At 39.1% G+C, this 27,997-nt stretch overlaps 2 protein-coding genes across 2 annotated transcripts; both read left to right on the forward strand.

Moving 5' to 3' along the window:
• Positions 1 to 1,069: 1,069 nt before the first annotated feature.
• On the forward strand, positions 1,070 to 1,986 carry LOC126761872 (uncharacterized). The gene is made up of 3 exons (XM_050478298.1): positions 1,070 to 1,436; positions 1,669 to 1,802; positions 1,858 to 1,986. Exons 1-3 carry the CDS (start codon positions 1,340 to 1,342, stop codon positions 1,984 to 1,986), a joined length of 360 nt encoding a protein of 119 aa, XP_050334255.1. The 5' UTR covers positions 1,070 to 1,339.
• Positions 1,987 to 7,935: 5,949 nt separating this feature from the next.
• LOC126761196 (spectrin beta chain, non-erythrocytic 1) lies at positions 7,936 to 27,995 on the forward strand. Its single transcript, XM_050477171.1, is given in 18 exon segments — positions 7,936 to 8,048; positions 8,136 to 8,398; positions 8,462 to 8,591; positions 9,063 to 9,250; positions 10,763 to 11,542; positions 11,601 to 12,192; positions 12,255 to 13,330; positions 13,395 to 13,541; positions 13,753 to 14,131; positions 14,204 to 14,343; positions 14,403 to 16,013; positions 16,089 to 21,160; positions 21,163 to 21,968; positions 22,046 to 22,261; positions 22,324 to 22,465; positions 22,532 to 22,669; positions 22,943 to 23,362; positions 26,964 to 27,995. Coding segments are annotated over 17 exon segments (12,117 nt in total). The 5' UTR covers positions 7,936 to 8,048; positions 8,136 to 8,369; the 3' UTR covers positions 27,215 to 27,995.
• The last annotated feature ends 2 nt before the right edge of the window (positions 27,996 to 27,997 follow it).

Consider the following 27,997-nt stretch of genomic DNA (forward strand, 5'->3'; position numbering starts at 1 on the left):
TAAAAAAGGTGCATATGAAAATGTCTCAAACAACATTCCTTTGTTTTACAGAAGATACTTGTCCGAAGGCAGATTTTTATTCCGAATCAAAATATCTGTCACCAAAATCAAATGAGATCATTTTGAATACAGCCCTGAAATCCCCTCTTTTCGTGAAAATTTTGTATATTTGACTTCTAAAATCAATTAAAAATCAACGGGCCAACATTAAAATAAGCTTTATGTGTTTTTTGTTTACTTGGAATGTCTGTGACAAAATTGCATCATTAAAAACACTGAAAAAAATAATCGGAGAAAAGTTACTTTTCCACTAGCCGCAACACAGTGCGCCGTGTAAAATTGTTCAACGGTACCAAATTGCAGCCCGAAGTGGCTTAGAACATGATTTTCTGATTTAGCGTTACAAATTTGACCCTGACATTGTATGTCAGACCAAATGTCGTTCAGGTTCATAACCAAAATTCTCGGCATTTAAAATAAATTACCGATTCGAAAACGACCTCATTTTAATTTACATCTAGTATATGAACATCATTTTTAGATTAGATATGGTATATGAACATACGACTCGTCAACATAGAAATTTATGTTTTTTTCTTAGTATTCTTTGGTAAAAGTACCGACTGAATGTTGGGAAAAACTCCATCTTGAAAAATCAGAAAAAGAATTTCGATTTACAAGGTGCGTTCCAAAGTAAACAGGACTTTTTGAATCTAGAATATCTCGACTGATGCGTGAGAATCTGCTATCTTTATCTATTGTCGAGTGAAAATTTCATGACATTTCATCGATTGAAAGTACACTGAAAATAATGGACAGACTAGAATTAAGGAAAGTGCGCCCTTGTTTTAAAAAGATCAAAATATACTTGAATATAGTAAAATTTACTCAAAGTATGTAAAGTTCCTTTAATTTGAGTAAGTCGTACCCTTCAATTTTAGGACGATCGTACTTAAAATAAGAAAATCGATGTCTTATTTTAAGTTCATGGCATTTTCCTATATTTTAGTAAAATTGTACTGAAAACAAGTCATTTTTAGACTTTATAAGTGAAAGAAGTTCAAATTTACTTGGTTTAAGGACAATATTTACTTAAACTTTCAACAAGTAAAAATTTATTCAATTTAAGGATGACTCAACCTTATGCGAACCGACTATTTACTTAACTCAAACTTTGATATAAGGTCATGCTTCCTTATTTTAAGTTCAAGCATACATGGATTGTTTCTCTTTACTCTAATGCAAGCAGACATGAATTCTCTCAAAATAAAGCAGCGATAATCATATTTCATTGAACAGTGACAAGTGAGTGATGGAATTTCTTCATGTGCTATAAAATATGTCAAATACGAATATGGAAATTGTTTTCGAAGTGGACAAAGTGTACAAAATATTGGAGTTATTTGATTTAATAGATTTGTACGATTTACTGAAAGGTAAGTGTGAAAATAACATTGTGAAATAAGTAGATACAAGTGCAAACATGTGCCTTTTGAATATGCATATGTATGTACATACATACATTAAATTTTTGTGCAGCATTACCAAAGTTAACTGTTAACTATACATATGCATGTATGTACATATGTATGTTTGAATATATTTCACAAGAAAAAAGGCGCCGCGAACGTTTTTTCTTTGTATTATTTTTTGTTGTTTTTTTTTAAGAACACAACATTACGGAGGAAAGTTTAAAGTTTATGCAGAGCAGCCACATTAATGAATTATTCCCCAAAGAACTTTTGGGACGCAAAATTATTTTTGAACAGAGATTGAAGGAGTGGCAAATAGAACAAGGAGTGGTAATTATGAAATGAAAATCTAAATAATGAAATAACTAATCAAAACAAATTCCAGCGCGTTGAAATTTTATCTTTTTCATCAGAAAGCACAACGCCCGGATCAGGATCAACAGAATCCATTTCTTCTAGTTTTCTTGGTGCGGTTAATGATTTAAATGAAGTAAGTATTATTTTGCGTTTCTGAGTAACTTACAAAAAAATTTAGTAGATTTCGTTATTAGGAATTTTAAAATCTAACGTGAATGGAAAAGCTGTTTTAAATTACTTTGAAAATAATCAAAGTTTATCAACCAAGACTCGGAAACTTTTATGTTCCTCGATCACGGAATACTTAATTTATAACAAAATTAAGCCAACAAGATTTTATTTTTCGAATTTAGCGGACAAAATTATACAAATTTTCCCAAAGGAATCTAAGGTATTGCATTAGATTAAAAAAAATGGATTTGATTTTAAGTTTGCTTATTAATTTACTGTTTACAGGATACTTACTACTTATACAAAAAGTGTAAAAAGCCAAGTGGCAATTTATACGCGCACTACCACAACAGCATTTACAAACTACGAAAAGCCCAAGTTTCTGTTAATCCTGAACCAGCGAAACTGCGTTCGTCTCTTTCGTTGAATTTAGATAAAAACCTTAATACAGATTTATATTCAAACGAAAACGAAGCGAAATATTGGCTTAAATACAACATTGAACCGTACGATAAAGTGGTAGAATACTGGAATGTTACATACGAGACAAGACAAATGTTTTTTAATTCAACAATTACAACAAACGATATTTTAACAGAGTGGCCAATTCTAAAGCAACAGTTTGGATATTGTTTGGTAAAACGTTGTTTCGTCTATGTGATTATTTAATTAAAAGAGATTTGTTTGTTTCATAGATCGAATTGGACTTTGAAAAAAAATATCCTCTAAAATCAAACTGCTTGTTGGAAGAATGGGAAAATCTCTTAACCAAATTGATACCGCGTTTTAACAATTACGTCAAAGACAAATATGGTCTTCAATTATTGGAAAAATTAACAACCAATATTGATAAAGGTTAGCTTCAATTGCTTTACATTATGAAATGTATCAATTAGTAATAATAATACTCTTATATTTGCTTTGTAGATACACGTGATGTGATTGTTTCCTTGTTGCTTCATAGTATGTTAAAACCGACTCATCGCAAAAAAAACAAGAAAACAACTTTATTTGAGTCTAGAGAAGCATTTCTTATACATGCTGCTACCAGGCAAGAGCTTCAACATAAGATACTTGAAGGTATCAATAAGTGCAAAGCTGGAGAAACAGTTCAACCACATTTGTGCGGAATCGGTGAAGATGATATAAATTTGACGCAATTTTATGTATTCTTCGCTAACAGCTATTACAAAGTAGGAAATTTTGTGAAAAGCATAGATGTTTGCTTAAAATTATTCGCAACGTTAGATTTAGAATACCCAGCAGAGTGCAAACAAGTGTGGGAGTTTTTGGCGAAATATTTCTTTAATTTGACACACGAAAACTTGAGCAGTGTTTCATCGCTTATTAGCGATCTCTCTTAATTTAAGAAATGGTAATCTGTTTTGTCTGTGGTGAAATATTTTTTCAATGTGAAAAGTTATTCACACATCTGCAGTATGTTCATCATAAAGGTGCTGTAGACTATTTCCAATGCGGTTTTCTAGAGTGTAAACATAAATTTGATGATTTTAAGTCATTTCGTCGCCATATGAGAAATGAGGAAAAAAAGCATGGACATACAGATAGTGAAACTGCATTTAATATTTCTATTGATTCTGAAATCAATTCAAGTCCAAAAAAAAGAAAAATAGAAAACAGTACTGAAAAACCAACATCAAATGTAAACTTAAATTTGTTAAAAGAAAACTGTTTAAAATTTACATTAGAAAAATATTCCAGCAACTACTTGCACCGAAAGGAAGTAACGTTACTACAAAAAAATATAACAAATCTTATAACTTGTCCAATTAGTGGGGAATTGGAAAAAATTGTAAAAAAATTAGAGCCAGATCATAGCGAAGTTCGTGAGAATTTAAATGAGCTAATATCGTTTTGTAAGGCACCATTCGCCAGTTTTTCTTCAGAGCATTCATTTGTTAAAACGTTATTAGATTCAGATATGTACGAAAAACCTTCTGTAATCCAAATTGATAATTCACTTTCTAACTTGATTTCATGTAATTTCAAAGCAATAGACGAATCAATAGCAGCAGGTATTTTGTTTCCAATAAAATTCCAACTTAAAAAATATTTTGAATTGCCGGAAGTGTATGAAAAATTTCAAAATAATAAAGCTATTTTATCAAGAAGTGTCTCACTTAAAAATTTTATAAATGGATCGCTGTGGAAGCGAAAATTCCAAAATTCTGAACGTATTATGTTTCCTATTTTCTTGTATTTCGACGATATAGAATTAAACAATCCCTTAAGTTCTCACACAGAGCCTATTTTATCAGCTTATTATTCTTTGCCTTCAGCACCTACTTGTTTAAATCATAAATTAAAATTCATTTTTCCAGCAGCTTTATTTAAATCAAAAGACGTTAAAAAATTCGGTAATGATCGTTGTTTATACAAATTAATTGAAATATTTAACGAGTTAGAACAAAATGGATTGCAGATAAAAGTAAATAACCAAGTTAAAACTATTTATTTTGCACTAGGTCTTGTTTTGGGTGACAACTTGGCTCTGAATTATATATTAGGTTTTTCACGATCTTTTTCTTCTAACTATTTTTGTAGATTCTGTAAAACATGCAAAACAGAATGCCAAAATGAAGCTCAAGAAGTTTCTGACAAGCTACGCAGCAAAGAAAATTATGATTCTGACGTTCAAATTAGTAACGTACAACTAACAGGTGTCAGAGAAAATTCGATTTTCAATAAATTGCATAGTTTTCATGTTATTGAAAATTTCGCCGTCGACCTTCTGCATGATCTTTTTGAAGGCGTTCTCAATTATGATTTATGTCACATAATAATGTATTTTATTGAAAATAAGTTTTTTGATCTAGTCTTTTTAAACTGTCAAAAAGCTAATTTCGATTATGATTTAACTGAAAAAGGTAATAAGTCACCGCCACTCAAAGCAGAACACCTAAACAACTTTAAACTTAAAATGACCGGGAGAGAAATGATGTGCTTTATATACATTTTCCCATTACTCGTTGGTGAAAAAATACCTAAAAATAATAAAGTATGGTTATTTTTATTAAATTTGAGCGAACTGGTTGATTTAGTGCTTTTTTCAGAATTTTCTGAAATGGACATTCAAAGCCTCCAAGAGCACATCATGCTTCATAATGAACAATATGTTCATTTATTTAAAGATACGTTGAAACCTAAACACCATTTTTTAATTCACTATTGTAAAATAATAAGAGAATCTGGACCATTGATAAATCTTTGGACGTTTTTGTTTGAGGGCAAACATAGACAATTAAAAACGTACGCAAAAAATACAACATCGAGAAAAAACATATTATTATCTTTGGCAAGGAAACTTACATTTTGTTTTTCTGAATTTATACAAAATTTTGAAATTTTAGAATATAACTGCAGCAACCGACAATACTCTTCGAAATTTTCAACATATTACAATGAATTTAAAAAGCACTTCACAACTGATATTACAGATGAAATAATTTGTTATTCATTTGTAAAGCGATATGGCACAATATTTAAAAAAGATTTTATAATATTTTTTTATAAACCCCAATTTACAGCGTACAAAATTTGTGAAGTCTTTAAACTAGAAAATAATATAAATTTGCTATGCAATGAAATCAAAATTAATAAATTTGAGAGCCATTTTCAGTCCTATTTAACAGGAGGAGAATTGCAAAACTTTTATATATTTAATTTAAAAGATATTATTTTCCCTATTATTAAGTATTATAATGTAAATAATAATAAGTATTTAAAACCTAAGTTTAATTTTTAAAAACAATGAAATGAAATCAATGAAAAAAATAAGTTTTAAAAACATAAGTTTAATTTTAAGAACAATGAAATGAAATAAATGAAAAAAAAAAAATAAGTTTCTGCATTTTTATTTAAGGCAATTCCATTAGTATTAAATGTAAAGACAAGGAGACTTAATTCTAGAGTCAAAGACCTTTTAATCTAAGGAAGTGGTTTTTATTTGATGGCCTTATATTAAGAACGTCTTTACTTTAAATTAAAGACAACAATGTTCTTCGTTTAAGAAAATTTCCTTTAATTCAAGGCAATATTTTCCTCTTTTTAAGGAAACCATATGTACTTAAAAGTAGAATCGTGTTTCCTTAACTTAAGGAAGGCATGTCTTTAGTGCTATTTCATTCCCATTTTTTCCTTAAAACAAGTAAATTTTCCATAGTTTTAGGACACATTTGTTTCAGTGGCACGAGTTGTTTCAACGTTTTCAAAGTGTTCGTGAGGGCATAAATGACGATCAACATGTGGGCCAATCAAAATCTGTGATCACCGGAAATTAAATCGAAACTGTGCGTGAATCATCAAAAATCAGCCGAAATCATCATTAAAATTCATGGAAATAGAATTGAACATCTCGAAAACATCGATTTATCGCACTTTGACTGAACATTTGGGCTTACAAAAGGTGTGTGCACGGTTTGATCCGCACAAATTGACTAACGACCAAAACTTGCTCTCATCGATCGACGCTTGTGACCGATTATTTGACCAAAAATCACATTTTAACCATTAACCACGCCCGTATTCACCTGATATTTCACCGTGCGACTTCTTCCTTTTCGGAAAAATGCATTTTCTCATGAAAGGAAAGCGTTATGCAGACGTAGAGGCCATTCAAAAGGCTTGCACCGGCATACTGGCGGCCATACCGGCCAACGAGTTAAAACACTCGTTCGACATGCTTTTGGACCGTGCAAAAAGCTGTATTGAAGCAGAAGGAGACTATTTTGAATAAAATAAATTGATATTGCCAAAAAAACCATTTGTTCTGTTTTTTTTAAGTCCTGTTTACTTTGGAACGCACCTTATATGACCGGCCTTATTTGTCCCGTTTATGTGTTTAGACCATTGATTTGACATACTCCACAATCGGGTTAAAATTTTTTAGGTGTTCGACTGACAGTCCCATTTTTTAATATTATTCGGTGTTCAAAAATGAAGTATTGTTTATCAATCAATATTCAAGGTTCGTGAATTATTTAGCTTCTTGGCGATGTGCGAAACCAAAAAGTCACATCTCATTTGTCTGTAGCACTTCTATAAATGGTTTGACAGCTGCATAATATATAATTAAATAAGTATCTTCTTCGCCTTCTTTACAAGCGTAGACAACGCTTACGCGGTTACAGCCGAGTTGACAATAGCGGGTCAATCGTTCTTTCTTTTCGATCTTTGGTGTGAATTGGAGATTCCAAGTGTAACCAGATCCTTCTTCACCTGGGCTTTCCAACGGAGTGGAGGTCTTCCTCTTCCTCTGCTTCCCCCGGCGGGTACTGCGTCGAATACTCTCAGAGTTGGAGTGTATTCATCCATTCATCGTCATGACTTAGCCGGCTAGCCGCTGTCTCTTAATTCGCTGAACTATGTCAATGTCGTCGTATATCTCATACAGATCATTGTTCCATCGACTGCGGTATTCACCGTTGCCAATACGCAAGAATCTTTCTATCGAAAACTCGTAAGCCGACTCATCAGATGTTGTCATTGTCCATGCTTCTGCACCATATATCAGGACGGGGATGATGAATGACTTGTAGAGTTTGGTCTTTGTTCGTCGAGAGGACTTAACTTCTTAATTGCTTACTCAGTCCGAAGTAGCACCTGTTGGCAAGAGTTATTCCGCGTTGGATTTCGAGGCTGACTTTGTGGTTGGTGTTAATGCTTCCAAGATAGACGAAATGATCTACGACTTCGAATAAATTTTACGAGTATTCTTAATTAGCCACACCCTTTCCGAGAAATTATGTCCATATCTTACATTAAACATAACACCAAATAAAATTTAATTGACATTGATAAAATATTTCTCAACAAATTTCACAGTATAATTTCATTCAAATAAGCAGTTCCTTCATAGGTCTATAGTTATTACCATCTATACTAATTTGAACATAAATTTCGTTTTTTCAGGTTCGTTTAGAATCGATCGGTGCTGAGGACATTGTCGACGGCAATCCCAGATTGATTTTAGGTTTGATCTGGACCATCATTTTGCGGTTTCAAATACAGGAAATTGAAATTGATGTGGTGAGTGTACATTTGCGTCCAAATTTTATTTATTTTTACATTTATTTCCATATCTTAAACACATTTCGTGTATATTTCCCACCACAGGATGAAGAGAATGAATCGTCCGAGAAGCGTTCGGCCAAGGATGCGCTGCTGCTTTGGTGTCAGCGTAAAACGCATGGCTACCCTGGTGTCAACATACAAGATTTCACATCGTCCTGGCGTTCAGGTCTGGGCTTCAATGCGCTCATACATTCACATCGACCCGATCTATTCGAGTACAGCACAATTGTCAATTCGAAGAACTCAAATATTGACAATCTAAATCATGCCTTCGATATGGCCGCGTCGGAGCTGGGTATACCAAGGTAGGTGTGCGACCATAGAGATGGGAAATTTTAATTTTTGATTTTATTTATTTATTTTTATAGTTTATTGGATGCCGAAGATGTTGACTCGGCGCGTCCCGACGAAAAGTCCATCTTGACCTACGTGGCTTCCTACTATCACACATTTGCTCGCATGAAGAACGAACAAAAGAGCGGTAAACGCATTGCCAATGTAAGTTGAAAGTATCCATTCATAGCTCAGCAACTGACTCAGCTCATAAGCAATACATACATACATATACATATACATATATATTGAAACTCTATCCTTTCCTGTGTGCATTGTTTTGCTGCACAACAGTGCTCTGGGCGCAACCCAATACCAATGCAGCAAATGTAATAATTAAAAGGTTTTACGCTCTACTTGTTGCCGCTGTGAGGTTCAATGACTAGCCCATAGTGTGTGCATCAGCTACGTACATAAATATATACACACATACTATATGTATGTATGTAAGCGACTTTGATTTTTACGCATTTTATTGACATTTGTGAGACGTCACAGCACTTTTGTTCAAACAAACAGTTGTTAGCGCATATTTGTTCAATGAGTTTGGATGCCAGTTGTTTGCAGACTGCTTTATGAATAATAAATAATTTATGAGTCTATAATTTTGAATTTTTTTTTCTATTTTTTGTTAAGATTGTGGGACAGTTGATGGATGCTGACCGCAAGAAAATCTACTACGAACGTCTCACTACAAATTTGCTGAGTTGGATTAGACAAAAAACGTTGGAACTGCAGCAGCGAGATTTCCCCAACTCATTGGAGGGCATACAACGTGAATTGCTGGCATTCAAGGAATACCGCACGATCGAGAAACCGCCAAAGTAAGTTGAATAAACATAAGGAAATACCATTTTATAGCACAATGAAAAAATTTAGAAAAAATCCTCCCAGTCTTGTTTAAAACCTATTATAAAGGGTGATCCATTTAAAAGTTTCCTACTGTTTTAAACAAAAAAAACACAGAAGCTTCAAATTTAATGGGGAATGTTTATTATTATTCGAAAGAACATTCTTTGCCATTTATTTTTTGAAGATTATCTCTTTCAAACTTTGGCCGCTTCGCTTCAGATGGTCTATCCGTTGACTCCAATTTTTCATTATTAGAGCATTTCAACGGGTAGCTGGCAATTGACACGCATGATGTTTTGCTGCAAGCTCTAAATCGAAGCTGGATTGTCCGCATATACTTTAGACTTTACATATCCCCTCAGAAAAAAGTTTAACGGTGTGATATCACACGATCTTGGTAGCCAGTCGATCGGCCCAAAAGTTCATAGAGCGAAGCGATACTTGAAAAAGTCGAGCGGCTTTCGGTTTAGTATGCTTTCAATTTAAGATCTCGACATAAAATGCGCCAAGTTGATCCATATGGCAGTCCGAGTTGTTGCGAATGGTGTCAAATCGACCCTCCACGGTTTTTGTGTATACTCCCAGGTACGGATAGTATATTTTCTTCACTGCGTGCTGGGCGCAGTCTATTCGGTCCAATAATGAATGCTGGGTCTCAAGATGGGCGATGGTGTTGCGAATAGTACGCTCAGTAGGCCGATTGTGTTGACCATAAGTTGAGCGAAGCGCCCGAAACACATTCTTTACAGAATGTGAATATTTCGTAATAAAGTTGAATGATTTGTAAACGTTGTTCAGGCATAAGTCTTTCCATGATGAAATGCCGAACAATACTGAACAAAAATAACATGACAGCTTGACACGACTCACGCGTGATCTGTCAAAAAAGGCTATTGTAAAAAGTATATATACATACTTCATAGGGTCTTCGACGTTTCCTGCTGGGTATTACAAACTCCGTGACAAACCATATATACCCCATTCAGAGAATAAAAAACGGAATATTAACGAGTTATAAATCTCAATATTTAAACTTAGGAAACAATGAAAACAAAAATTTTGACACAAGGTCTCAAATGGAATGGCCGTCATATGTAATTTCGACTGGTTATATAGTCTTATTGTTCCTGGATTTATCCTGAAAAGCTCCATAATTGCATAAATACTAATTTCCGATCCTGAAATTATTGGATTTTAAAACTGTTCCGTTAAGCAGTAGCTTTCAAGAATTCTTTTTTTACTTCCATACAACCACTTCAATAAGTTTTCAACGAATTCGTTATTAAATAGAAACTCAAAGTAGAAATTCCTAAAAACTTTAAAAACTGGGACGCAAAGAATGAAAAATGTTGCCTACAATTCCTGTATTGGAAACGTTCAATTCATATTTATTTTTTCTTTTAACTAAATTCATGACAAGCTCTCCAGTTTAAATTTCGTTATTATATATTTTTTCAACTTCTCTCAATTTGCACTCCTTTTAGATATAAGGAACGCAGTGAAATCGAAGCGCTTTACTTCACCATCAACACACTGCTGAAAGCGCTCAATCAACCGCCCTACAATCCACAAGAAGGTCAATTGGTGAACGATATCGAGAAGGCGTGGCAACAGCTCGAATATGCCGAACACAATCGGGAGGTGGCATTACGCGAGGAGCTGTTGCGTCAAGAGAAACTCGAGCAGCTCAATTATAAATTTGAGAAGAAATCTGTGTTGCGCGAAGGTTATCTCAAAGAGATGATACAAGTGCTCTCCGATCCGCGCTACCTGCGACAAGTCGATGCGACACTGAAGAAACACGAAGCCATTTCGGCGGATATATTGGCGCGTGTGGAGCGTTTTAACGATTTGACAGCTATGGCCAATGAGTTGGAGCGTGAAAACTATCATGGCAAAGAGCGAGTGAAGCGACGCGAGGCTGAGGTTATGGAGAAGTGGCGCAAACTATTGGAATTGCTTGAGAATCAACGTTTGAATTTGTCACAAATGAGTACGCTGATGAATTTGTTGCGTGAAATCGCCAGTACGACCGAAGCGATAAAAGAGTTGCAAACACAGTTCGCATCCGAAGATGTCGGTCCGCATTTGCTGGGCGTAGAAGAACTGTTGCAAGCGCATTCATTGCAAGAGCTGCAAGTGAACACTTATGGTGAAACGCTGAAACGCTTCAATCGTCAAGCGCAACCGTATAAGACATCCGAACAAAAGGATGCCGCGTTACTCGTGCAGAGACTTGCGGAGCTCGAGGAGGCCTATGCAATGTGAGTATCCAAATTATATTAATGATTGCTTAACTGACTTTACATTGTCCACTTACAGTTTGCTGAAGTTGTGCGCTAAGCGTCGCGCTTACCTGGAGGAAGCGAGAAACTTTTATCATTTCATGGAAGATTACGACAACGAGGAAGGCTGGCTGGTGGACAAGCAACGCATCTGCAAGACCGGCATTACAGCGAAGGATTTGCGTGCCGTACTTTCGCTACAGCAGAAACACAAAGCGCTCGAGGATGAAATCAAAGTGCGCAAACCGAAGTCCACACAAATGTTGGACGCAGCCAAGAAGCTCATTGCCGAGAAGCATCCACGTTCGTCCGACATTAAGAGTCGCATCGAGTCCTTGGCCGAACACTGGAAGGCTTTGGAAGAGTTAGTGGAATTGCGGCGACGTCAGCTGGAGGATGCGGCCGAAGCGTATCAATTCTACACCGACGCCAACGAGGCTGAGTCGTGGTTAAATGAAAAAATGGCGCTGGTGAAGTCAAACGACTACGGTAATGACGAACCTTCTGCACAGGCGTTGCTACAGCGACACCGCGATCTGCAAGGCGAATTGAATGCTTATTCCGGCGACATACTTAACTTGAACCAACAGGCCGAGAAGCTTATCAAAGCTGGCATCTGCACACTTGAGGTAAGTAATAGTTCAGTATTCGGAGATAACAAAAATAACAACAACTATTCTTATATGTATAGCTCTCAGCAGCTGAGCCTGAAATGCCCGAAATCGAGCAGGAGGAATGGGTTAACGAGACGCGACTCGTGCCAAAAGAAGTGTGGGAAGATGAATGGGTGGAGAAGTTGGAACACAAGAAAGTTACCGAAATGAAAATGCTGCCACATGTGCGTTCAATGTTCCCCTTCGAGGGTCAAGGTATGAAAATGGACAAGGGCGAGGTGATGTTGCTCAAGTCGAAAACGAACGACGATTGGTGGTGCGTGCGCAAAGAAAACGGTTTGGAAGGTTTCGTGCCGGCCAATTATGTGCGTGAAATCGAACCACGTGCCGTGCCGTGCATTGTGCCGAAGGCAGAGAAAGTCAAAACACTACAAAAAGTGAAGAAGACGATCTTAGTGCGTCAAGTGGTGCCCGTGAAACGTATCAAACCAGCTGCCGTGCCACCCAAACCGCTAGTGAAGCGACGCATCTCCTCCAACAGTATTAACGAAAATGCCGACAGTGTGGAAAAACGCCAAAAACGCATTAACAGCACATACGACGAACTACAAGATACAGCGCAAAAGCGACATGCGCTACTCGAAGACTCAATACATCTCTTCGGTTTCTATCGTGAATGTGATGATTTCGAGAAATGGATGAAAGAGAAGGAACGCATCATCAACTCCGATGATGGCGAAGGTGTGGAGAATGCAAAACGTAAATTCGAAAAATTCCTTACCGATCTGTCAGCGGCCTCGAAGCGTATTGAAGAGATCGATGGCGCTGTTGACAATTTCCGGCGCCAAGGTCACTCACAGTTGGACAAAATCATTGCACGTCAGCGGCAGATACATCAAATCTGGCAGCGTCTTAACAACGCGAAGGCGCAACGTGAGAAGAGTCTCGAAGGCGCCTCCAGTGTGGACTTGTTCAATCGCACATGTGATGAGGCTAAGATTTGGATGAACGAAAAGATGTTACAGCTGGATACAGCGGTAATTAGTCCTGACCTCAAAACGGTACAGGCACTGCAGCGACGTCATCAGAATTTGGAACGCGAATTGGCGCCCGTCGAGGAGAAGGTGAACCGCGTCAACTATTTGGGCAATTCGTGAGTCCTTTGCAGGAAGTACTGTACAATTTTCTTCTATAATTGTGTTTGTTTATTATTTTAGTGTCAAGAATGCCTACCCAGCCGAGCGAAATAATGTGACAGCACGACAACAAGAGGTCTTGGATATGTGGAAGCAGGTTCATGGCAAAGGTAGTGAACTGCGTGCGCGCATTGAGAGCGCTGTCGGACAGCAAATATTCAATAACAGGTATAGAAGTCTTTAAGATTTTTAACTCAAAGAGAAATCTTTGTTTTTCATCCGCATAACCTCTAAATTTTTGCAGAATTCTCAATATTACTTTGAAATTTCTAATATTAAACAGTTCATAACCTATAAATTTTCGATTATTCTCAGCACATTAATTATATTTTAATTTTTATGAATTCTTAACCTAATTTTTCCTCCTTCTTCCATTCAGTGCCAAAACCTTGCTTGCTTGGATCGATTCGGTTAAGGATCAATTGAATGCCGACGAGTCAGCGCGTGATGTTGAAACAGCCAACAATCTTTTGAAAAAGCACAACGATCTTGGCGACGATATTAAAGCACACGACAACGAATTTGTCGAGGTCATTAATTTAGGCAAGCAACTATCCGATGGAAAACCGAACATGGAAGAAACCGTTAAGATTATTGAGCGTCTGAGGGCAGAACAAGACGCTATACATCGCGGTTGGGTGGAGAAGCAGAAATGGTTACAGCAATGCGTTGAACTACAAATATTCAACCGGGAAGCAGATAAGATCGATGCCACCACGAAGAGTCACGAAGCTTTCCTCGAATATAACAATTTGGGTGTAAGTTGGAGATACAGAATACATAATTTTTTAATGGACTCCAATACATTTATTAATGTCTTTCGTTTCCAGAATTCGCTCGACGAAGTGGAAGCCATACTGAAGCGACATCTTGACTTTGAGAAGAGCTTAATGGCACAGGATAAAATTCTTAAGGGTTTCTCCGACAATGCCGATAAACTAATTGTCAACGATCACTATGATAAAAAATAGTAAATTAACGAAACAACAACAAAAATCATGGAAATTAAATATTCGTTCTCTCTTACAGCATTGACGATAGACGCAATCAAGTTTTGGGCAAGAGAAAGGCGGTCGAGGATCGCGCTTTCGAACGCAAACGTTCGCTACAAGCTTCGAAGGATTACCACAAATTCGCCGCAGAGGCAGACGATCTCGCCGTTTGGCTGAGTGATAAAACCAAAATCGCCGGCGATGAGAGTTATCGCGATCTTAGCAACTTACCGCGTAAACTGCAGAAACACAAAGCTTTCGAGCGTGAACTACGCGCCAACGAGGGTCAGTTGCGTAATGTGAATAAGGCTGGTCAAGCCTTGATAGCGGCGAATAATCGCAAACCTGCTGTGGAAAGTAGAATGGTTGACTTGAATCAGAAATGGAAAGATTTACTGCTGCTCTCCGAAGATAAGGGACGCAAACTGGAGCAAGCAGTGTCACAGCGCGAACACAATCGCGCTATCGATGATGCCAAACAGAAGGTCGACGAATTGGATGCCGCACTCAAGAGTAAAGATGTTGGTAACGATTTGCGTAGCTGCAAGGATTTGATCAACAAACATCAGCTACTCGAATCTGAGATAACGGTGTGGGAACAAAAGATCGTCGAACTTGTCAGTACCGGCGATGAAATGGCGCATGAGGGTCATTTTAATGCCGTGCACATCAAGGACGAAACAAAGGATATACAAAATCGTTTCAAATTACTACGCGGACCAGTACAGAAGCGGCGTGAAGAACTTGAAGAAAGCTTAAACTACCACAAGTTCGTCTTTGAATTGGATACCGAATTCCAATGGATCAATGATCATATGCCAGCAGCTAAATCAAAGGAGTTGGGTCAAAACCTGCATCAAGCACAGACGCTATCGAAGAAACATAAGAAACTCGAAGCCGAAATTAAGGGACATCAGCCGATGATCAACAAAGCTTTGCAAGCGGGACAAGCGCTCATTGCACAAAAGCATCCCGAAAAAGAGAAGGTGAGCGCATTGTGCGGCAAGTTGGAAGATGCCTGGGCCGATTTGGAAAGTAATTCGAATGATCGCAGCAAGAAACTGGAGATGTCATTGAAGGCGCAGCAGTACTTGTCCGACGCCGGTGAGATTGAGTCATGGTTGGGTGAGAGAAGCAATGCATTGCGCTCCACCGAGTATGGGCGTGATCGCGATTCCGCAGCTAAATTGCTGACCAAACACAAGACAATCGAACTGGAGCTGGACACGTACTCTGGCATTGTTACCGAAATGGGGCATAATTGTGCCGCCATGGTAGCCGCCGGACATCCGGACAGTAAAATTCTTGCTGCGAAACAACAACTCATCGAGAAAATGTTAAAATCCCTACACAAATTGGCATCACAACGGCAAATGCGTCTGATGGAGAGTCTGTACATGCACGAATATTTCTTGGAATCGGACGAAGTGGAGCAATGGATAAGAGAACAAGAACAGGCAGCATCATCCGAAGACTACGGACAAGATTACGAACATCTGCAGCTGCTGCAAAATAAGTTTGATGACTTAAAACATCGTGTTGAAGTGGGTTCCGATCGTGTGAATCAATGCGAAGTATTGGCGAAGAAACTTATCGATACCGAGAGCTCCTACGCCAACGATGTGGAGAAACGCCAGGAACAACTGAGGTGAGAAGTGTAGCAAAACTGAAACACAGTAAAATTTCCAACTTTTTTTATTACATTTTTTTTGCTCCTTTACAGAGATTCCTGGGAGAACCTGTTGCAATTATTAAATCAACGCGAGCAAAAATTGCACGCCGCCGGTGAAATACATCGTTTCCATCGTGATGTTGCCGAAGCGCTCTTCCGTATACAGGACAAAAATGCTGCGCTCTCCTCAGAGCTTGGCAAAGATTTGAACTCAGCTTTGGCGCTGCTGCGTAAACATGAAGGTTTCGAGAATGACCTCGTCGCATTGGAAGCACAATTGCAGGTGTTAGTTGAAGACTCGGTACGTCTACAAGCGAAATATCCTTCGAACGCCGCAGCTATCGCACAGAAACAAGATAAAGTTGTCGCCGCTTGGAATGACTTGAAAGAGCGTTCGGGTGCGCGCAGCGATCGTTTAGCCGCGAGCTCGGATTTGCAATCCTTCCTAACCGATGTGCGCGACATAATGTCATGGTCGTCGAATTTGCGCGCGGCGCTACAAGCTGAAGAGCATGTTAGCGACGCTGCTGGCGCCACAGCATTGAAGATCCAACATGATGCTATTTATGGTGAAATTGAGGCGCGTGAAGATAAATTCCGTTACTTGAATGAATTGAGCGATTCAATGGTGCAGACAGGGCATTATGCTGCCGCCGAAGTTGAGGAAAAATGTTCAGCCATGTTGGACGAACGTCAAAAATTGCATGCCGCTTGGAATAAGAAAAAGATTATGTTGGAACAGAAAATCGATTTGTTCTGCTTCTTGCGCGATGCCAAACAGATCGATAATCTTTCGAGTTCACAACAAGCGGCACTCAGCAGTTCCGATTTCGGTCAAACCGTCGAGGATGTGCAGAACCAGATAAAGAAACACGATGAATTCGAGCGACTTATTCAGACCCAAGAAGAGAAGGTGGCCTTATTGCAGGAACATGGACGTAAATTGATAGAGCAGCGTCATTATGACAGCGCAAACATCCAAACCATCTTACAAGGTGTGTTGGCGCGTAGACAAAAGGTGAAAGATCTCTGCGCCGTGCGTCGTTACAAACTGGAAGATGCGCTACTGTATGCACAGTTCGTGCGCGATTGTGCCGAGGCTGAATCGTGGATAAACGAGAAGAAAAAGAAACTGGAGGCGGATGGCGCCGGTTATGCAGAAGTGTCCAACTTGGATGAGAAGATAAAGAAATTGCAAAAACACCAAGCATTCCAAGCCGAAGTTGCGGCCAATCAGGGACGCATACAAGAGATTCAAGAAACTGGTTTAATCCTCTTGACGAAGCAACATGAATCTTCGAAGGAGATAAAACTAGCCGTAGAACGTGTAGTTGCCGCCTGGAAGAGTCTACTCGAAGAGTTAGATAACCGCGGACGTGGTCTCGATGAAGCACAGGACATACTCGAGTTCAACAACCAGTTAGATAAAATTTCTGCTTGGATACGCGATAAGGAAATGATGATACAAGCCAGTGACACTGGTCGCGATCTGGAGCACTGCAATGCGCTCACACGCAAATTGGACGATGTCGATTCCGATATGCGCGTCGACGATCAACGTGTCAAGCACATCAACAACTTGGCCGACAAGCTTATCAACCAAGGCGAAGTACCAGCCGAAACGAAGAATATTGACAAACGTCGTCGCGATTTCAACAGCAAGTGGCGTGACCTACAAGGTGCACTCAGCGCTTACCGTGCGCTACTTGGCGAAGCAAATGAAATTCACGTCTTCAACCGCGATGTCGACGATACAGCCGATCGTATTGCCGAAAAAGCCTTGGCCATGAGCTCTGATGACACTGGACGTGATTTGGCAGCCGTCGAGACGCTGATACGTCGTGAAGATGCATTAGAGCGTGACATGTCGGCGGTTAAACAAAAAATAGGTGAACATGAGCTTGTTGCGAAGACGCTACTCAAACGTTATCCCGATCGCTCGAAGGTTATTGAGCATAAAATCGATGAATTGCGCGCATCTTGGCAAAACCTTGAAGATTTATCTATCAAACGACGCTCCATACTCAATGACGCCTATCTGGTGCACAAATTTGTATCCGACGTCAAAGAGCTGGAGCTTTGGGTTAACGACATGATCAAAAAGATGAACGCCGCTCAAGCGCCGATGACTATAAGTGATTGTGAGACACAGCTGGAGTTACATCAGGAACGCAAAGTGGAGATCGACGGACGTGACAAGGCGTTCAAAGATTTGAAGGCGCACGGTGAAACACTCAGCGGTATGGAGAAACCTGCTAATGTCAAGCAATACTTAACGACTCTGGAGGAGCTACATAAGACATTGCACGAAGCGTGGAATGAACGCGCCAGAGATTTAACGGAGGCACATCAGCTGCACTTGTTCAAAGCACAGGTGGAGCAAGTCGAGATCTGGTTGGCCAACAAGGAAGCCTTCCTCAACAACGACGATTTGGGTGATTCATATCCCGCAGTAGAGCGTCTGATCAAGAAGCACGACGCATTTGAAAAGCTATTGGACTCAGATAATGTATCGGAATTGCAAAACTTTGCGCAAAGCATTTTGGAAGGTGATCCGAAAGACGGTGATGTGATTAGAGAAAAGTTGAACTATATCTTGCGTCGTAAGGAGAAGCTCAATGCCTTGTCACTGGAACGTAAACAAAAGTTGTTGCAGTCGCTGCAATTACACGAATTCCTGCGCAGTCTCTACGAAATCGATCGTTGGTTGGTGCAAAAGATGCAAGTGGCTTTGGATGAGAACTATCGCGAACCAAACAACTTGCAGAGTAAAATACAAAAGCACACCACATTCGATAGTGAGCTGTTAACGAATACATCACGTGTACAGGAGGTAATTAACGAGGGTGAGCGCCTCATCCGAGATGAACACTTTGCCAAGGAGGAAATTGCCCAACAACTCAAGATGTTGGAAAGTGATTGGAATAAATTGAAGGCCGCATCCAAGGAGAAGAGAGAGAAACTTAATCAAGCCTACGAGGCGCAAGCCTTCAATCGCAGTCTCGACGAATTCAATAACTGGATGGACGAAGTTGAGTCGCATTTGTCGAGTGAAGATTACGGCAAGGATTTGGCTACCGTTAATCATTTGATTAAGAAACACGAACGTCTCGAAGCCGATGTCACACACCACAACGAGTTGGCCGATCAAATCAAAGAAACCGATGAGAAATTCTTCCAAGCCGATCACTTCCTTAAGGACGAAATACACGATCGCGCTATGACAGCCATTAAACGTTATCGTACTTTACACGAACCCATAGCCATACGCCGTGAAAATCTTGAAGATTCTTTGAGTCTGCAACAATTCTTGCGTGATGCTGAAGACGAACTGCAATGGCTTACTGAGAAGGAGGCGATCGCCAATTCACAAGATTTGGGTAGCAGTCTGATAGCGGTTCAAGTGCTACAGAAGAAGCATCAAGGACTTGAGGCAGAAATACTTTCACAAGAACCACTAATTAAGGCGTTACTACAACGGGGTCAGCAAATGATACGCGATGATCATTTCGCTAGCGAACAGGTGCAGTACAAATGCGACCTGCTGCAAAAGAAACTCGTCAATCTACGCGACATGGCCAGTATACGCCGTTTGCGTCTATTAGATGCCGTGGAGAGTCAAATGTTTTATGTCGAAGCAAATGAGGCGGAAGCTTGGATACGTGAAAAGCGCCCCATACTTGCTTCCAGCGATTATGGACGCGATGAGACTTCCGTGCAGTCACATCAGAAGAAACTCGAAGTTCTGCAACGCGAGCTAATTGCATTTAAGGCTTCGATTGAGAAGGTCAGCAAGCTGGCACATGGTTTAGTCGAACGTAATCACTTCGATAGCGCCAATATAACCACAAAGAATGACACAGTGAATAAACAATACGAGGAATTACTGCGTCTGGCTAAAGATCGTGAAGTGCGTTTAAGCGAAAGCAAGAAGTTGTTCGAGTACATGCGTGAGGCTGAAGATTTGCATGAATGGATTGCCGATCAAATGGCAGTTACGGCTTCTGAGGATTATGGCGAGGATGTGGAGCATGTGGAACAGTTGATATTGGTTTTTGAGTCCTTCGTCTCCAATTTGAATGCAAACGGTGCACGTGTACAAGCCTGTATTGATCACGCCGATGAACTTATTAAAGAAAATAATCCATACCGTGCTTCGATCAAAACCAAGCGAGATGAGACCAAACAACTGTGGGAAGAATTGAAGGATCTAGTCAATGCACGTCAAGATGCGCTGGCCGGTGCGAAACAAGTGCATGTCTACGATCGGGTTGCCGATGAAACGATTTCACTTATTAACGAGAAAGAGGCTTCACTTATCTCCGAGGATTACGGCCAAGATTTGGAGAGCATACAAGCTTTGAGTCGCAAACACTCCGTCTTCGAAGGAGAACTTATCGCCATTAAGGAACAGGTCGATGCCGTGCTTGTCGAAGCAACGAAGTTGGGCGAAATCTATCCCGATGCCAAGGAACATATCGAGGTCAAGCGCGACGAGACTGTTGAAGCTTGGACCGATCTGAAGGAGAAGACAAATGCACGCAAAGAAAAATTACAACAAGCCGAACATTTGCAGTCATACTTCGATGAATATCGTGATTTGATTGCCTGGATCAATGAAATGTTGGCAAAGATCACAGCGCCAGATTTGGCGACGACAGTGGCGGGCGCCGAGTCGTTGTTGGCCAGCGTGAAAGAACATCATGCCGAAATACATGCACGCGATGAGACTTTCACCAACTTCACAGCTAACGGACAGAAATTAATTAATGAGAAGCATTTCTTGGCGCATGAGATCGAAGAAAAGATACAAGTGCTGCAACAACGACACGAACTTCTCAAAAATACGCTGCAGCAACGCAAGGAAATTTACGAACTCAATTTGGACACACAAATCTTCCTCAAAGACGCTGAGATACTCGAGAACTGGATAATCAGTCGCGAACCATTGCTGAAGGATGCCAAACTGGGCGACTCCATACCGCAGGTTGAAGATTTGTTGCGTCGTCATCAGGACTTCGAGAAGACAGTCGCCGCACAGGAGGAGAAATTCCAAGCTATCAAGCGCATTACATTGCTGGAGCAACGTTTCCGCAAACAAGTCGAAAGCGAGAAACTAGCCAAACAAAAGAGAAAGAACGCTTAGAGAAGGAACGTCTGGAGATGTTGAAACAAAAGGAACTGCAGCGACTTAACGATGAGCGCCGACGCGCCGAAAAGCAATTGGAGAATCGTCAAAATGCCGCGGCACAAGAGAAGACACCCATCTTCTCATCGCCCATGGTCACCGTGAACACCAACAATGCGCCGCAATCTCCAGCCGTTGCTGTCACAACACCACTGCGTTCACCCTTCGACGAGGATCAGTACTCACTGCAGAAGAGCAGCTCCAGCAGCATGTTCGGTGATCGCTTACGTCGCGGCTCCGACACGAATGTTAAACGTGCCGAAAGCATGAAAGTGCAACAGAAGCCACCGAAACGTACACCATCGTTCACCACACGTCGACGTGCACAATCGTTCCGCAAGAATCAAAAGGGCGAAGGTTTCGATCTGCCACCAGTCGAAATACAAGGCATGCTGGAACGCAAGCATGGCTTACAATCCGGTGGCAAGAAGGCGCCCGTACGCTCGTGGAAGCAATTCCATACAGTGCTGTGCGGCCAACTGCTGTGCTTCTTCAAAGATGAAAACGACTTTCTGCAACAGAAGACCGCCAATGCGCCCGTCAACATACTCGGCGCCAAGTGTGAACGTGCCGAAGACTACACGAAGAAGAAGTATGTGTTCAGGCTAAAATTGCCCGATGGTTCTGAATTCCTCTTCGAGGCGCCATCATTGGAAATCATGAACGACTGGGTGCGTAAGATATCATTCCATGCTAGTCTGCCACCAAATCTACAGCTGCTGAGTTACGACGAATCCATGAAGGTATGTGCAGGCACTTTTATACAGCGGTATTTATCTACAATAATTTGCTACTTTTTATACTACTTTCACTTCTACAGCAACAGTCTAACAGTTTCCCAGACATCAAAATCGCCAGCGCTCAGATCGAGTCGCCGGTCAGTTCGCGCACTTCATCGCCCGACTCCCAACGACGTGCCATCTCGCGCAATGATTCGATTAATAGCGGTATGTCCACCAGTTCGGCGACGCCGCAAATGAATTTCCTGCAAAAACAAATGCAACAACAACAGCTGCAACAGCAACTACAGCAAAGGGTATGTACAAGAAATACACAGGTTGAAATTTTAAATTTTAACTTTGATAATGTGCCCCACAGACGTCACCATCCTCACCAACGGCACCATTTGGTTTCGAACAGAAGCCACCAATACCACCACGCGGTGCGCCACCACCAGTACCAAACCGTCAGAGCACCGAGAATCTGGTCGTGCTGCGAAATCGCAACAACTCCAGTAACGGTGAGTTGTTGTTGTAAGTTTTAACAGAATTTTGTGTGTAACGGCGTCTATTTTTTCCTTGAACAGATTTAAGCGAATCCAGCTTCGGCAGCAGCTCTTCACGTTTACAATCCGCCACGCTACCCGCAGGCCTTTCGGGCATACAAAACGGCTCAAATGACGACAGCGTTGTGCTCAAGCGCAACAGTGAGGCTAGACAATCAGGTACCTAGGCGTAAACTATTACCAATTATTTCCACAACCCGTACATGTCCTCATCCAATTTTTTTTTTTTTAATATATACATATGTATATTTATCTAATGAAAACTCGATTGTCCCTTGTCTCCAGTATTATGAACCGTTTATATTTGAAAAATTACCCTAAAATTTATATTTGTACAATATATGTATGTAAATCAATTCATTCATGCGTTCATTCTTAAACGATTCACCCCAAAACCAAAAAAACAACAACAACAATAAATACGAATATTAGAAAATCCTCCACCTTTGCCTACAACCATGCCACCTGTAGGAAGCGCCCATGCTCACCATCCGCAAGTACAACAACGCATAAACGCCTTGAATGCAGCCGCAATGCAACAACCACAACAACAGCAACAACATCATCAACACCACCATCACCAACAACAACAACAGCAACAGTCGGAGCTGCACCATTCGCCGAGCAATTATATGCGCAGTCAACAGCAGCTCATGTCGCGCACGCCCGTGGCCGGCGGCCGCACGGATGCCTCACGCAAATTCATTGAGGTCGAGTCTAGCGGTATTGGCAGCTCGCCGACGGTCACCGCCGCCAAGCGCACGGTGCATACAACAATTTCGACCAGCTCGAATTCAAGTGGCGGCAGCAGCAGCAACACCAACTCGAATGTCAACAATAATAACAACAACGGTAAACATATGTTGCATACGAACCATACGGGTTCGAATGTATTATCGACAACAACAACAACAACTACTACTACAACGACGTCTAGTCGCACTGTGTGGCATTTCACAACCGATAACAACTCCATAAATAACCCGAGTTACATGGGCTTGAACAATAACGATGGAACCGGTTAGCAGTTACTCACTCTCATCCATTATTTACACACTAGCACTCATATACACACACTCTCTTTGCCCGCTAACACAACTTAACCGCATCTCAAATTCGTATTCCTATTTCCTTCCGTTTATGTTTTATAAGAATGATTTTTAATTTTAGTTTTTTTTTCATTAATTTATGTTGCATAGGCACTAACGTATTTGGTTTGAATGGTATTCGAGGTGTAAGCACAAGTTGAAGGAGAAAAGTGCTTTCTTGCTCTTATTTATCCCCTACTGTGAGCAAAAAATAGTAAGACTTTGTTTGTAATTTTAGAATTCTTTATTTATTCTTCAAAATTTATGTGGTCGCCCTCAAAGTTATCGCCCTTCGTTCCAATACACGTGTGCCATTTGCCACAAATGTCAGTCCCAGAAAAAAAGAATATTTCGATGAATGAGTTTTCCCGCGAAATTTGAATTAAAAAGTCTTACTACTTTTAGCCCATACTAGTTTTCTATATTCTAGCATGATAGCTTACTTACTTACAAATACATTAAAAAATTGTAAGGAAAATTGTTGGAATTGAAAAAAAAGCTTGAGAAATTCCGAAGTTTTCCCATATTTTCTTTGCTCCCAATATACCGTTATTGAAATATCTTGAATGTCAATCGGATGAACCGGATTCCTGGAGTTCAAATCAGCTATCTCAATGAGTCTATAGTTGGCTCAATGCTTTTTGTCCATATATAAATCCTTAGATCTAAACATAGGAATTTTTGCCTTCTCAGGAAGACCGATATGAAGTCTCTAAAAAAATTACGCTGTTATCCCTAAAGTAATTTAATCTTATATTCATTATTAATGGATCAATAACACATAAATGAATGAAATGCCGGCCGTGAGGAGCAGCTCGAACCCTTGTCTAACTACGACAGTCAGGTCAATGCAAAAGAAATATGCCCGAATTTTCCCAAAAAATATGTGGGGATTCAAGATCTAAGTTCCAATAATAAAATTATATAGCATAGACTAATATTTCGCAAATTGCATAAATGAGGTCGCAGCTTGGTCTTTCTAAAGAATAAAAATCGTCTGGCAAGTTAAAATCATTTTCATGGTTTAGTAAAAGTCTCCGTATATGTAGTCGCTGATATGCCTGAAATTTGATCTCGAGAAGTCTTAAAAAGTTAAAAAGCCTTTAACTGTTTTCCATTTCCGTTCTTTAACGCCTTTTGTTTCATTTTTAATAAACATCAAAATATGGGAATTTTTTTCTATGTGATGTAGCCGGTTTAAAACCACCTGGGCGTTGTACACTAAAATCGTAATAGCTAAACAAAAGTCGTCGCTTATCATTTTGAAACTCGTTAACTCAAAGTTTGAGTAATCGCTCTTTGACTTCCCTTACAACAATAAAAACTAAATAATGTTTCGAAAATCTGAGGAAACGTTGTCATCAAAACAAAAATAAGAGCCCCGTTCAGGATAAAATTTTTAAATTATATGATAGCTGCTTACGGTGTAGTGTGTACACGACACTCTTACGATTTGTACGGATACATAACGGAACAACTCTTCTGTATGAAAGTCATAATTCCTAGTGCTCGATGCTCAATAAGTAGGTTCCTGATACTGAGTATTAAGTGTTTAAAAAGACAACAACAATAGGAAACAATTTGTAGCCAGCAACATTTAAAATACGGGCATTTCGAAAACATCCCATCTTAAATATATGGGTAAAATAAAATTACTTGGGCTTAAATTGAGAATAAAGATGTTGTTTACATTGCATCATTTTTTGGTGCAAAAACTGAAACTTAAGGGATCGTCTTAGTGTGACCCTCCGAATAATCGCTGATTTTCGCGATTTTTTTTATGTTGAAATTAACTAATCGGTTCGGTGTTTTATGTAAATAGAACATTAATGACGAATACAAAATGATTTTTTTATATTTATTTACTGGGTGTATAATAGTTAAATAAATTGTTAAAATAACGCGTAAAAAAAGGTGCTGTACGATGTCCACGATTGCGGCCGCAATTTTGATCTAGAACAAAAATTTCAAAGAGATTATTAAGTAGGATAGTCGATAACGCGCTGTGGAAGGTTTTTTGAACAAAAAGTATCGATCTTGGCCTTTTTTCGACAGTTTTTCGTAGAAAAATAGGAAGATTTCAAAAAAAAGCTTCCATAGTACGATAGAGAATGACGTTAAAAGTGTTCTCTCCAATATGATATTTATTTTATTTATTTATATATTATAAGATTTTAGATATCTTCAAAACACTTCCTCTGAGAGTGGAAACCGTTTTGGTAAACACCATCCGGAGAAAAACGCTTTTAAAGATTGGAGTCGCTCCGTTCCCCACTCTATTCCCGTTCTACAAGAAATGCTGTAGCGACCGTAATTATTTGAATTTCAATTTCAAATTTTGAGAGAATGTTTATTACAGTGTATACTATCCGATAATGCAACAAAAAAATTAATTTTTTTTTTTTCGAAAATTTCACACTGAGACCCCTCCCTTAAGAGAACATTTCTAAAAAAAATTAACTTGGGGGGAAAAACGGACAGCCTAATATACAGTATATATAGAAATATATGTAGGAAAAACATAAATTTTTCAAAATTCATCCTAGTAACAGCTCTAAAGCTTACAGCTGCCGAATGCGATTTTTTTGGTGTTCGATTCCGAAGACATTTGGGTCTATGTAACCTCAAAGAACAAAAATTATATCACAAAACTATTCAGAAACTACTTTATGCTGCTACAAAAACAACAACAACAGTTTTTTATGTTTCGCGTACAGTAGCGAGAAAAATCGAAACGAACTGAACCGGTGAAGAATTATCACTTTAGGCGAAAAGTTAAAAGAAAGAACATTTGAGGAATTCTTAATGTAGCGACGACAACAACAACTAAACATACTACAAATACTTATAGCTCTACTCCAGATTATTTAATACAAATAAACAAAGTCACTGGCACTTTTGAAAAAGCCTCCACTTCTTTTTCTTAAATTATACATTTTTTCAAATATCTGCATTATACACATATGTACATATGTATGTATGCAAAGTTAATTTATTTAATTTTTAAGCGAATCATGCATGCACTCTTTGTATTTATGTATGTCTGTGTGTATATTCTTTCTTGCATGTCTTTTACTTCAGGACCAGCGTTTAAGTCGGTTAAACTCAGCCGTTCTTATTTGCGCACTAGTCTGCAGACTAACTATGGTTTTGGTAAAGCTTAGCTCTTGGTTTAAACACTTTTAAAATTGTTTGCTAGAGTCTTTAGTAAGCTGTGTGCGCTTCTCTTATCGTTTCTACGCTTTCTGTTTATTAATGCATGGATTTTGCTTGAACTTTCTGCTTTTCTTTTTTATACAACTACCACACTTTCAATATACTAATGTTGTATTTGTATTTTTTTTTCCTATTTTTTATTCCCTCAGGCTGGGGCACATCACGCTTCGAGGGCAATCGGCCAGTTTCATTGCAACCGGACTCCATAAGCTTCTCGCGCGTTTCGGCGGAAAGCTCCAGCGAGAGCGAGGCGCAATCAATCTCCTCCGTATCCGGCGTTAAGGGCAGCAAAAGCAAAGAGGAACGACGCAGCGGCATGTTCCGCATATTCGGCCGCAAAGGTGGCGACAAGGAAAAAGAAAAGGATAAACGTCGCTCCAACCAGGCACCATGGAATTAAACGAATAATTTCACAAAAGTAAAACAATTGTAAATTATATGCAAAATGCATGAAACGAACGAGCGTTACATGAACTACACACACACTCATATATACATATATACAGACAACAGTAACGAGCGAAAGAAAAATTATGAATAATTATAAATTGGTAGCAATTGCATACATACAGATGTATGTGCGCATGCGCAGCTCCAACCGGCATTAATATGCAATATACAATAGTAAATGGAAACTCCGTGCAAACATACTTGTGTGTGTGTGTGTTTGTATTTGTATTTCATGATATGGCCGAGTTAATCAGTTTTGCCGGTGGAAGAAGAGAAAATTTATTTATTTTATAACTTTAACTTTTATGAAAAAATATTAACGTTGTTATTTTATATATATATACATACATACCACTTACATACTACATATATATAAATATATTTTCTAATTAATAAACCCTTTTAAGTCAGCAAGTTTTCTATTATTCTATTATTAAAAGTATGCAAAAACAAAAATGTCAAAAAAATGTCTAATTTAGTTGAAAATACATAAGTACGTTGTCGTATTGTACACCTGTTTCGCACTTTGGCTTTCCACATAGCAAAAAGCGTAATTTCCGCAAGAAAACAAAAGAAATCTAAGAATTCTATGAAAAGTGTTTAGTATAAAGTACATTACATTTACATGTATTGCTTGTAAAAGTTTAAATATTTCAAATAAGCCACTTAAATGTCGATTATTTATGTTTGAGAGAAATATACACACATTTGAAAACGTATTGTAATTTAAATC

This window comes from Bactrocera neohumeralis, chromosome 6 (genome assembly GCF_024586455.1).
Source record: "Bactrocera neohumeralis isolate Rockhampton chromosome 6, APGP_CSIRO_Bneo_wtdbg2-racon-allhic-juicebox.fasta_v2, whole genome shotgun sequence".
Classification (NCBI taxonomy): Eukaryota; Metazoa; Arthropoda; class Insecta; order Diptera; family Tephritidae; genus Bactrocera; species Bactrocera neohumeralis.